The 12142-nt window shown below is 46.5% G+C and overlaps 1 protein-coding gene across 1 annotated transcript in view; it reads left to right on the plus strand.

Annotated features, from left to right (window-relative positions):
- The window catches only part of TNFSF8 (TNF superfamily member 8), a 61855-nt gene that overhangs the window by 29643 nt on the left and 20070 nt on the right, over nucleotides 1-12142 (plus strand). The window contains exon 2 of the mRNA XM_083161042.1: nucleotides 10463-10511. Within this exon, the coding sequence (XP_083017168.1) occupies nucleotides 10463-10511 (49 nt within the window). The remainder of the gene's footprint in view (nucleotides 1-10462; nucleotides 10512-12142) is intronic.

Genomic DNA, 12142 nt, shown 5'->3' on the forward strand with positions numbered 1-12142 from the left:
TTCAGAACATGGTACTGCCACAGACCCAGCATCAGATCCGTACGTTCCTAGGCATGTGTGGATACTGTCGCAATTGGATCCCAGGATTCTCTATTCTGGCATTACCACTGCAAGAGATGGTTTCCTCAACTAAGCCTGATCGGGTCTCTCATACTGAGGAATCTGAACTGGCTTTCGAGGAACTAAAGGTGAGCCTAACCAAGGCCCCAGCACTGGGAATGCCAGATTATGGGAAACCCTTTGAACTGTACGGAACTGAATCAGGTGGGTGTGCGGCAGGAGTGCTTGTACAAAAACATGGTGATGCCAACCGACCAATAGCGTACTACAGTGGCCAGCTGGACACAGTAGCACGCTCACTCCCAACTTGCTTACGAAGTGTGGCTGCAATAGCACAACTAGTAAGTAAGAGTGAGGACGTAGTGTTGGGACACGATTTAACTGTTCATGCTCCCCATGCTGTCTCTGCCCTCCTAAATTCTGCCCAAACACGTCATGTGTCCTCAGCACGGTTCACTAAGTGGGAACTGGCGCTGATGGCCCCAGTAAATATTACCATCAAAAGATGCAACACACTAAACCCAGCCACATTCCTTCCTCATGTGCCTTCCAAGGCACAAAGGGTGGAGGGTGATGGGAATGTTGCTGAATATGGTAAAGCAGAGTTTAGTGAGAGTGAGGACAAACATGATTGCATGTCCTACCTGAATCAGACCTTCACAGCACGTCCTGACATAAGCGACAGCCCATTAAGTGAGGTAGACATAACCTTATTCACAGATGGTAGCTGTCATAGACAGACGGACACGGGAGAGCTGTGCACAGGTTACGCAGTAGTAGATGGAGAAGGTATTGTGGAAGCTGAACCCTTGGGACCACCTCACTCAGCACAAGTAGCGGAACTGGTGGCACTGACCAGAGCATGTGAACTGGCCCAAGGAAAATCAGTCAACATATATACCGACTCCAGATATGCTTTCGGAGTAGTCCATGATTTTGGAGCCCTATGGCGCCTCCGAAATTTCATGACGGCGGCTGGCACACCAGTGGCGCATGCGACATATATTAGGAGACTTCTGGGAGCTATTCAGCTTCCAGACAGAGTGGCTGTTATCAAGTGCAAAGCTCACACATCAGAGAAGGACCCGGTGTCACTTGGTAACAGCCGCGCTGATGAGGCAGCGAAAAGGGCCGCATGCCCTGTAAATATTTTCACCCATCCCACCAACCTTTGTACACTGAACATGGTATCCACATCCAAACTGATAGACATGCAGAATTTGTGTTCCCCACAGGAAAGAGCAGTATGGAAGTCGAAGGGATGTGGCCAAGAGTCTACCGGACTTTGGAGAGATGGACACGGGAAACCAGTGGCCCCCAGAGCATACCTTCCTAGTCTAGCCGAGGCGGCCCATGGGCTGACACATCTTGGGAAGGAAGGTATGTGCAAGCTGGTAAAGGCCTACTGGTGTGCACCAGGGTTCGCTTCTCAAGCAGGTAGAGTGGCAATGTCATGCCTCACCTGCTTGAGGAAGAACGTTGGAAAAGCCATCCCAACAGAGCCATCCCACATCCCTCCTACAGAAGGCCCTTTCCAGGTAATACAAATCGACTTCATACAGTTACCACCCTGTAGAAATTTGAAATATGTATTAGTTTGTGTTGACATGTTTTCCAGCTGGGTGGAGGCTTTCCCCGCTGCCTCCAACACTGCTACCTTTACAGCAAAGAAAATATGTCAGGAGTTTGTCTGTAGGTATGGTATCCCAAAGGTCATTGAGAGTGACAGAGGCACTCACTTCACAGGAGAGGTCTTCCAAATCATGTGTAAACTCCTGGGGATTAATAGTAAACTTCATACTCCATATCGTCCCCAGGCGAGCGCCAAAGTTGAGAGAATGAATGGTACTATTAAGAACAAATTGGGTAAAGTGATGGCTGAAACAGGGTTGTTATGGCCAGAGGCACTGCCTATTGTGTTGTATAGCATTAGGACCACTCCCAGGACTCCGCTCAACTTGTCCCCCTTCGAGATATTGTTTGGTCGGCAGCCACACATCATGATAGACCCACAGGATGATCTAAAATGTAACAATGAGCTAACTGTACAGTATATCCTAAAGCTAAACAAACAGCTAAGGGAGCAACAAAAGCAGCTGAAGTTACTGAACCCTGATATGCCTACAGAGAATTGTCATAATCTTAAACCAGGAGACTTTGTTATGATCCGAAATTTTTTACGCTCAGGTTGTTTGATAGACCGTTGGGAAGGACCGTACCAAGTTTTGTTGACCAGCACTACATCAATTAAAGTCGCAGAGAGAGAGACTTGGATACATTCGTCCCACTGCAAGAAAGCCAGTAACCCAGAGTCCCAGTGTGCAGAGAGCGAGAGAGAAGAAGTGTCGCTAGAAGCATTGTTTCGGGAACACTGAGAAGCAGCCAAGGTCGAGCAACCTGAGCGAACAAAGGTCTAAGAGCAGAGCAAAAATAAAAGTCCCCTGGTAGAGATGATGGAAGGACTCCAAGCAAAAGGTTCACAGTTATGCATATATGTCTTTGTTTTCTTTCTGTGTTCTTTTATTCACCCAAAGATACTCGGTGGCTGCCACATTCTAGAGCGATCGGAGCGGAGTTCTGACAGTGTAATAATGGACCCAGATATGGGTGAGGTAGAATCCCTAAACCAGCTTGACACTTTGCCCATGACAGGAGAAGGTGAAAGGTATGAGGGAAACGTAGTTCAAGGGCTATGTGATGAGTTATTGTCTGGTGAGTACTGTGTCTGTAGATATTGTCAACCTAAAATGGAAGAAGAATGCATCCAGCGATGTCAGTCGACAAGTAAGGCAACTACAGGCCGACATCCTTTGAGTGATTACCACTCACTAGTGGGTAAGGTCTTAAACCAAACAGAATGCTGGGTGTGTTCACAAGTGTTACATAAAAGGAGTAGTGTAGGCCTAGTCCCATACCCGCTTAATATTACAGAGATAAGCGTATTAAATAAGGGGAGGCCATTGGATAAGAGATACCTGTATACCAGGTCCCCTAGTCTTAGATTACACCCATACCAAGTGGATAAATCCCTGGTATGTATGAACTTCTCGAGTTCCAGAGCGATTGGTACTTGGGAAGTGACATGGCATAACCAGACAATAACTTACTCCCAGCGTCCAGATGGAGAGCCTATTGATAAAGAATTGTTGTTAAAAATCCGAACCAGTGGGAGACACTATAAATATGTCTACACGGTGAAGAGAAGTAAAATGATGGCCGGCAGAGTATCAGCCGGCTACTGTAATGTAACCCTGCAGCCAGAAATCTGTGAGGAACAAGTCAGGGAACAGGGGACGGGGATGTTCTTATGGATAATGTGTGACAAGATCATGAAATACTCTGTCCCTTATTTTCTCCCTGACGATGTTTATTATATTTGTGGTAGGAGGGCGTACAAATGGCTCTCCATGAACTACGTTGGTATTTGTTATCTAGGCAGAGTGTTACCTGAAGTGATGACCCTCACACATGATGAGATGGTGGGCATACACAGAGGTATACCTCCTCCTTACACTCATACCCATTATGATCAAATCCATAAAAGGGATTTAACAATCAAGAAAGAACCCCTAGCTTCTGAAATGATACACAAGTCGTTCGGTATCCAACTCCTCATTGCTTTAGATATCACCCATACCGCCAGAGGAGTCATAAATTTTAAATATATACAAGCATTAGCTAGCTTGGTAGATAACATCACAGAGATTTATGATGACACCTTTAGATACACTGGGAAGGAGTTGCAAGCATATAAAAGAGAGCTAGTCCAACATCGGATGGTGCTGAACTATCTGACAGCTATGACAGGAGGATATTGTGTCACCCTCTCTACACAGTTTGGGGTGAAGTGTTGTACATATATCACCAACAATACTGAAGACCCAGAAGAAATCATCGATCATCGGATGGATGAGATTCTTCAGCTTAAATGGGAATTTAGAAAGGAACATAGGGGGAAATTTACCAATATGAAAAACCTAGTTTTTCGTATTGGTTGTTTCCCTACGACTGCATACGACTGTTTAAGTCGTATGCAAAGTCGTGTTCCGGAGGGGGATTTACAAAGCAGTCAGATACGACTGCATTGTAACCCTCCGATGGTGTAATGATTCGTATTAGCGGCCGTATATACGGCCGCTAATACGAATTATTTCTAGCAGTCTGCACGGATCAAGTCAGATCCGTGCAGGCTGCAAGGTGTAAAAAAAAATAGAAAAATAAATAAATAAAAAAAAAAACGGCGTGGGGTCCCCCCCACAGCCGAAACCAGCACCAGGCTGAAGGAGCCGGGGCCGGTAATTAAAAATCAGGGAACCCGACAAATAGGGGTTCCCCGATTTTTAACAACCAGCCCCAGGCTCCAGGTCCGGGGCTGGTTCCCAAAATACGGGGGACAAAATGAGTAGGGGTCCCCCGTATTTTAAGAACCAGCCCCAGGCACAACCAGCCGGCAGGGTAATGTCACAGCCGGGGGACACTTATAATATAAGGTCCCGCGGCCAAAACATTCTCCCTACCGACCAGTCAGCCTGGCCAGGGGCCCTGGGGGAGTGGGGACCCCCCCAATAAAGGGGTCCCCCCCCTCCAGGACTTACCTGACCAGGCTGAAGCCTGGTGCTGTCCCCGGTGACCCTGGAGCGGTGGTCACCGGGCTGATGGTATTGTGTAAAAAATAGATAAACCATTGTTTTTTACTGTGGCACTACAAGTGCCAGCAAGCCTCCCCAGCAAGCTGGGACTTGGAGAACCACAAGTCCCAGCCTGCTGGGCATTAAAGGGCCCGCTGGCACTTGTAGTTCTACAGTTAAAAAAATAGTGCACAAAACACACTGACACACTTTTAAAATAAAACTTTATTACACACAAAGCCCACACATACTAATACTTACCTATCTTCTTCCCATAGGTCGCCCTGATGTCCTGTGTCGTCTTCGGGATCCATGTCGACGTCCTTCTTCATGTCGACGTCGCTGTCGGCGATGGTGTCCCCGTCCGGATCCGAAGAAATCCATTTGGGAAGCTGTGGAAGGAAACCATACTCACCTGTCCCAGCGCGACGTAGTCCAGGTAAGGGTCTTTGCAAAAAAACAAACCGAAAACCCCGAAACCAAACCGGACACGACGGAGACACACGGTGTGTTTACATCGTGCGGCTCCGCCTCCCGAATGCCGCTATTGGCCGCCTTGCGGCCTAGCGGCCAATCAGGAGCCGCTAGGCCGCAAGGCGGCCAATAGCGGCATTCGGGAGGCGGAGCCGCACGATGTAAATAAACACACGTGCGTCTCCGTCAGTCCGGTCTGGTTTCGGGTGTCGTTTTTTTTTTTTTGCAAAGACCTTACCTGGACTACGTCGCGCTGGGACAGGTGAGTATGGTTTCCTTCCACAGCTTCCCAAATGGATTTCTTCGGACTCCGGACGGGGACACCATCGCCGACAGCGACGTCGACATGAAGAAGGACGTCGACATGGATCCCGAAGACGACACAGGACATCAGGGCGACCTATGGGAAGAAGATAGGTAAGTATCAGTATGTGTGGGCTTTGTGTGTAATAAAGTTTTATTTTAAAAGTGTGTCAGTGTGTTTTGTGCACTATTTTTTTAACTGTAGAACTACAAGTGCCAGCGGGCCCTTTAATGCCCAGCAGGCTGGGACTTGTGGTTCTCCAAGTCCCAGCTTGCTGGGGAGGCTTGCTGGCACTTGTAGTGCCACAGTAAAAAACAATGGTTTATCTATTTTTTACACAATACCATCAGCCCGGTGACCACCGCTCCAGGGTCACCGGGGACAGCACCAGGCTTCAGCCTGGTCAGGTAAGTCCTGGAGGGGGGGGACCCCTTTATTGGGGGGGTCCCCACTCCCCCAGGGCCCCTGGCCAGGCTGACTGGTCGGTAGGGAGAATGTTTTGGCCGCGGGACCTTATATTATAAGTGTCCCCCGGCTGTGACATTACCCTGCCGGCTGGTTGTGCCTGGGGCTGGTTCTTAAAATACGGGGGACCCCTACTCATTTTGTCCCCCGTATTTTGGGAACCAGCCCCGGACCTGGAGCCTGGGGCTGGTTGTTAAAAATCGGGGAACCCCTATTTGTCGGGCTCCCTGATTTTTAATTACCGGCCCCGGCTCCTTCAGCCTGGTGCTGGTTTCGGCTGTGGGGGGGACCCCACGCCGTTTTTTTTTTTAATTTATTTATTTTTTCTATTTTTTTACACTGCAGCCTGCACGGATCTGACTGATCCGTGCAGGCTAAAACGCAAATAGAACAGGAAAATGGTGTTCTATTTTCCTGTCGTATTTGCGTGGGTGTTTCACACCACTAAGCAGCCGTATTGTCAGTACGGCTGCTTAGTAAATCAGAAACCACCATTCTTTTGAATGGTGATTTCTGTCGTATCCTATCGATGGTGTAGACATTCGTATTTGTAACTACAAATACGAATGTTCCATCTTTAGGACTACGAATTGTTGTATTTTTGGGATTGTAAATCCCGAAAATACAAATTCGTAAAAAAAAGGTGTATTTCTCCCTACGAATACACCTTTTTTCTACGAATCCATTTTGGTAAATGTCCCCCATAATATCAGCCTGGCAGAAATAGGTAACAAAGTTAGTGAATGGACCTCCTGGTTGAATCCAATGCACTGGTTCTCTGGTTTAGGAGAATGGGCGCAAGGGATCATAGCTAGCATAGGAAAACTCCTTCTCTGTATCGGTGGTGCCATCATAGTCTTTGTGCTATTGTTCAAATGTTTAAAGGTGGTGACCCGGGGAAAGACAAAACGTACCGAAATCATGAGTGTAAGAATGAGAGATACAGAGGAAGACCAGGGTTTGGTATATGACCCTAAAATCGAAACCACCTCCCTTTAAAGAAACCATATTTGTGAACGTGTATATGTTGTAACCACCCCTGTTTTTATTTTTATCCCAAAATTGTACATTATCCTTCGTGACCCTGAGTAGGTTGTTCGATAAATGCGGCCCATCGTTTATCCATGATCCTGGATCGGCCGAGAGCAGATGGTTTACTCCCCTTATATGTTTAATTCATGTATCCCAATTTCTCTGTTAGGATTATGAATTTCTGTATTGTCGTGTGAAATGTTTTGTATTGTAACAGTTTTATAATTACTGTTAAAGGGTGGACTATGGAAGTCGAGTTACACACACGCCATTTTAGGATAGTATGGCCGCCATTTTGGTTCGCAGAGTTGCGCAAATAAAGTTTCCATACCCGAGTATGCGTGGCAAAGTGGACCAGAAGAGTAACCATACTATCACACATAAATTCATAAATACATACTGACACTAAGTAAAATATAGTTAAAGGTTTAGAACGCCACACATAGCTTAGTTAGCCCTGCATACATCTGTCTGTATCGTGTTTAGTACCGTTCCGTTCAGTTCATTATGCGAAGTATTCCGGTCATTGCGAATATTTCGCAATATACACTGCCCGATAGTTATGGACATAATCCATAACTCAGAGACAGTTTCTGTTGAAAGAATGTAACAAAGAAATCCAGATGAAACCAGTTCTTATCACTGCTGACGCCGAAACCACCGAACAAAGGACTCTTAAAGTTCACTCCCCTGGACCTAGCCAAACCAGGTGTATCAGCTTACCCCCCAATCACAGCTGACCTGACATTCGACCCCTGACCAATGAGAACGGCCTTTGACCTCCCCTTTCTGACCCTATAAGATAGGCGACCCAGAGCAGCCAAAGTCTCTTCGGCACATCTACCTTTCCCTGACCTGACCACCGGACTATAGTTCATCCCTGAACGATAGTGAGCTCTGACCGGACTACACTTCGCATATTTGATGAGAACGGTAACGGTTGCATTAACGGTATTTATCCTTATTGTATAGTTGGCTGGTTGTGTCTTGTATCTGTTTTCTTTCCCCTTAGCAGAGTTTGTTTAGTATTCATTGTTAGTATTTTGTATTACTTGTTATACCTGTTTATTCTTATTTCTGTAACCCCCTTTTGTCCATTAGGGACTTAAATACAACCTTTTTACGGAGTTCTTATCTCCTTATTTCTATACAGTGGTCGTGTCTGTTTATTCGCATAATAGCGACAAGGTATATTACGGACACTGTCCGATAAGGTATATTCGCAGTTTAGAGACAAAATACTGCGAAGGAATCTCTGATTAAGGTACTGGTTCTCTGTGTACATAATACAATAAAAGGTACACTACGCTGCGCTACGCTTTGTACGCACGTAGTTAGGTATAAAGGGTACGTTGGTTGCGGACTTATTACGTAACCTGCGCTTTTCACTTATTGTCTCTCTGGTCATATTTAATCGCCATTAACAGTACTTATATAATTTGCTTGATAATCATTTTTCAAATTGCCTGTTGAGCGTTCCCCATGCATTTAATAAAAGGGTTGCCTACCCGTCCCCTACCCCTGGAATGGCCGGGAGGATCCCAGAAATCGAGTCATCCTCCCGGTCCATGGAGTGGTAAGCAAGCCTCCCGCAATCCGAGATGCCTCCCGCGACAACTCCTTCCCCCGGGGCAGGGGGTCCGTGTGAGCAAATGGCGCGATTTGCGTCTTTGTAGCCCCGCCCATCACTGTGCCTAAAATACCGGCATTACACGGCGGGGGGGGTTGAGGATGTGATCACATTGGCCACACCCCCACACTGACCATCCGCCACCCACACACACACACATCCCCTGCCTCACTGAACTCAGCCAGGAAGTAGACAACCCTAATATTAATATTCATTCAGTATTACCATGTGATTAATAGACTTTAAACCCTTCAGACTAACTTTGCTTCTATTTTACACCCTTCTTCTTCTCTCATTGTAAGACATCAAATTGAACCTCTGATTTGTGTGCAATTCAATTGATACGGCAATTGAGCATATCCTTTCAATTTTGTCTATATACTAGTTGCAGTGATGTGTGGGGATCACCATATAGATAAATGCTAAACCCAAATTGCCTTCTGCTGCCCCCGTCATCCATGAGCGGATGAGGGTGGGAGAGGGAGATTCTGGAGCATTGGTTGAAATAAAGGAGAGAGTGTGCAGTCCTTAAGCCCGTTGCCCCGATGTCAGCATTGCAGGGATCCAGATGCACCACTGGGAAGAGGTGTCAGATAGCCAGATGTACTAAGCTTGAAAAGTGATAAAATGGAGAGTGATAAACCGCCAGCCAATCAGTTCTTCACTACCATGTCACAGGCTGTGTTTGAAAAATGGCAGGCAGGAGCTGATTGGTTGCTGGTTTATCACTCTCTATTGTATCACTTTTCAAGCTTAGTACATCTGGCCCAGAGAGAGGCGGAAGTACCTGTGGAGGCGTATGGCTGTGTACTTGAGACAGCGTCACTGCAGTTGCCGGTGCAGTGTGTCTGAGTCCCAGGAGTGTAGAGGGGGGGGGGGGTGGGTCAACCTAACGATCCATACCCGTAATCTGAATGCCCTAAATTGAATGCATTATTTAATAATTATCATCACTTTTACTTTAACCCCTTGGGCGGTATGACCGGAAATTTTCCAGGCTCAGCTGCGCTGCCGCAGCGGGCTGTCCCAGTAAATTTCCAGGCCTACCACTTTGCATTAGGTGCGCGCCAGGTGTGCCTCCAGCGGAGCACCACTGGTGCACTACCTTTAGGGGTCCCCCCATAATCCCCCACCCCCTCCTGTCGCCTACCCCCACCCCCTCTGCTTTGGCGATCGTACGCTGGAGCTCCCTTGTTTGCAGCAGTGACGTAGGCGGCAGGCTCGGGGATGGTCGGTGCAGCTCGGGGGGACTCGGGAGAGTTCAGGCACCCGAGTCCTCCTGAGCCGCCGCAAAACTTCCCCGAGCCTGCCACCTGTGTGATGACTGACAGGCGGCAAGGGGAAGCGGCGGCAGGGGAGCTCCGGCGTACTAACGCCGGAGCGGAGTTGAGGGGTGGGGAGCAGAGGTGAGGTGGGGGTGGCGGCTTCCTGCTATCTGTGGTGGGTTTTGCTGGGGCAGAACAAAACTGCCCTAGTAGGTTTGTCCTGCCCCAGCAAAACCCACCACTCAAGGGGTTAAAGAAACTTTTTGTTTTGTTTTATGGTTTTTAAATCACATGTTTGACTTTTCTGCTGTAAATTCTCAAGTGTTTATAAAAAAGTTTTTTTAGGGGGGGCGGAATCGGCATCATTTTTCTGCATATTCTCTAGTGTGCACCCAGCTTTAAACGAATTTCCACTTTAAAGCTGCAGTCGTTTCTGGAATCACTCCAGGACTAACAAATCAGAGCCTAATATATTTGGGTTACAATCGAAATTTAATGTAATCACGTGTACACAAATATCCTAATCTCCATATACTGTAGAAACAATTGACAGTTCTTAAGAGTCCTTTATTAATAGAGGTATTGTTTATATTATTTATTGCAGGGGTCCCGTTCAGCAGAAAGTGTAAAAGAACACATGATACAACCACAAGGTAAGAGAAACTAAATGATGGCAACGTTCTGTCATGGGGAGGCCCCGGGATCAGTAATATAACGAGAACCTGACAGGTTTCATGGCTTTGTGCCAATTTCACTTCCTTTGTTGGTGACTTTGTGACATTTACTAACTTCCGTCTCAATAATGTTGCATTATTTCTAAAAGAAAGTTTTATATACTAGATGAAAAACAAACCACATCTCTGCAGGAATTCACCATACAGTTGTGATTAATGGTCTGTCCTCTATCATCTGTGATATCTGTTGCTTAATGGCCTTTGTCCTAATTCAGCTCCTGAAAGGATATCTAGACTTTAATCTATTGTTACAAAAGCTTTCTGTATCAACTACAGACAAGGGGCCAGGCGGTAGTGTTATGCACTTAGCCCCCCAAAAAAGTAATTCCAGGTTAGGATGTGAGTGACCCAATAGTGGTTCTCACATCAATCCTAGGGTCACGTGTTTACCAGTCACGCCGACACCCAACACCCCCCCACCCGTGGGCGCAACTGACACCCGACCGCACAACACCCCCCCACCAGCCACCACAATAATGAGAGCTGTAGCACAGACAGGGAGCCGGGACACAGAGACGGGGGAGCAGCACTTCCAGAAGCTTAATTGATAGGGGCAGCTGTGATTGGACAGGAGCTAGATCTGCTGTCCAATCACAGTGGCCCCTGTCAATGAAGCACCTCTAGAAGTTCCGTTTTTGCCATTACTTTTAAAGGGCTTTTTTAGCCCACGGCTTAGCCACTTACACTTGTTTGTGGGAGGCACACTTATTGGTGCCTCCCAAATTATTTAAAATGTCACAAATTTCTAAATAATATAAAGAAAATATTTATGACACAAAATATGTATTATTTTAAACAAAACTACAGGGGAATCACTGCCTCCCCTGACTGCATGTCCCTGGTGTTTACAGGGATATTATATTGCAGGATTACTAATACCTCATTCACACTGGCCACCCGGCAATTATCTGGCATTTTTGAGTGCCGGGTCATTTTGCCGGGTGAAGCCTGACCCCAATTCGCACCAAAAGCAAATTCCCAGGTTAAAGTTTTTCAACCTGGGAATTTGCTGAAAAACCCGGGTTTTTCTGTGGTGTGAAAGGGTCCACACGGGTCTTAGATCCCGGCACTCCGACCCTGGTCGAGAGCAGTGTTAGAGTGCCAGGATTTAAGAACCGTGTTGACCTTTCACACCACAGAAAAACCCGGGTTTTTCAGCAAATTCCCAGGTTGAAAATCTTTAACCCATGAATTTGCTTCTGGTGTAAAAGGGGTATTAGAAAGGTGAACATTTGGGAACATCTTTTTTTCATAATTGTTTACATAATCCCACAACACAGTAAATAAAATACATTTGGTGGCAGATATAAAGTAAACATAACACTAAAACCACCATACCCTTCTGATAAAAAATCATACTAAAGAAAAGAAAAGAAAGAGGATAGTCATGCTGAGTATAAGCCTCTGTAAATCATGCTGCATAACATTGTGGGCCCCATAGCAACATATGGAAGGGGCCCCTGTTTAATGTCCCCATAATAAAGGCTTAATACAGTTTCTGAGCTACAGAATTGGCCTAGTTAATATTATGCTACATAGTAGTGGTCTGG

The sequence above is a fragment of the Crinia signifera genome, chromosome 9 (assembly GCF_055691185.1).
Source record: "Crinia signifera chromosome 9, ASM5569118v1, whole genome shotgun sequence".
In the NCBI taxonomy this organism is placed as follows: Eukaryota; Metazoa; Chordata; class Amphibia; order Anura; family Myobatrachidae; genus Crinia; species Crinia signifera.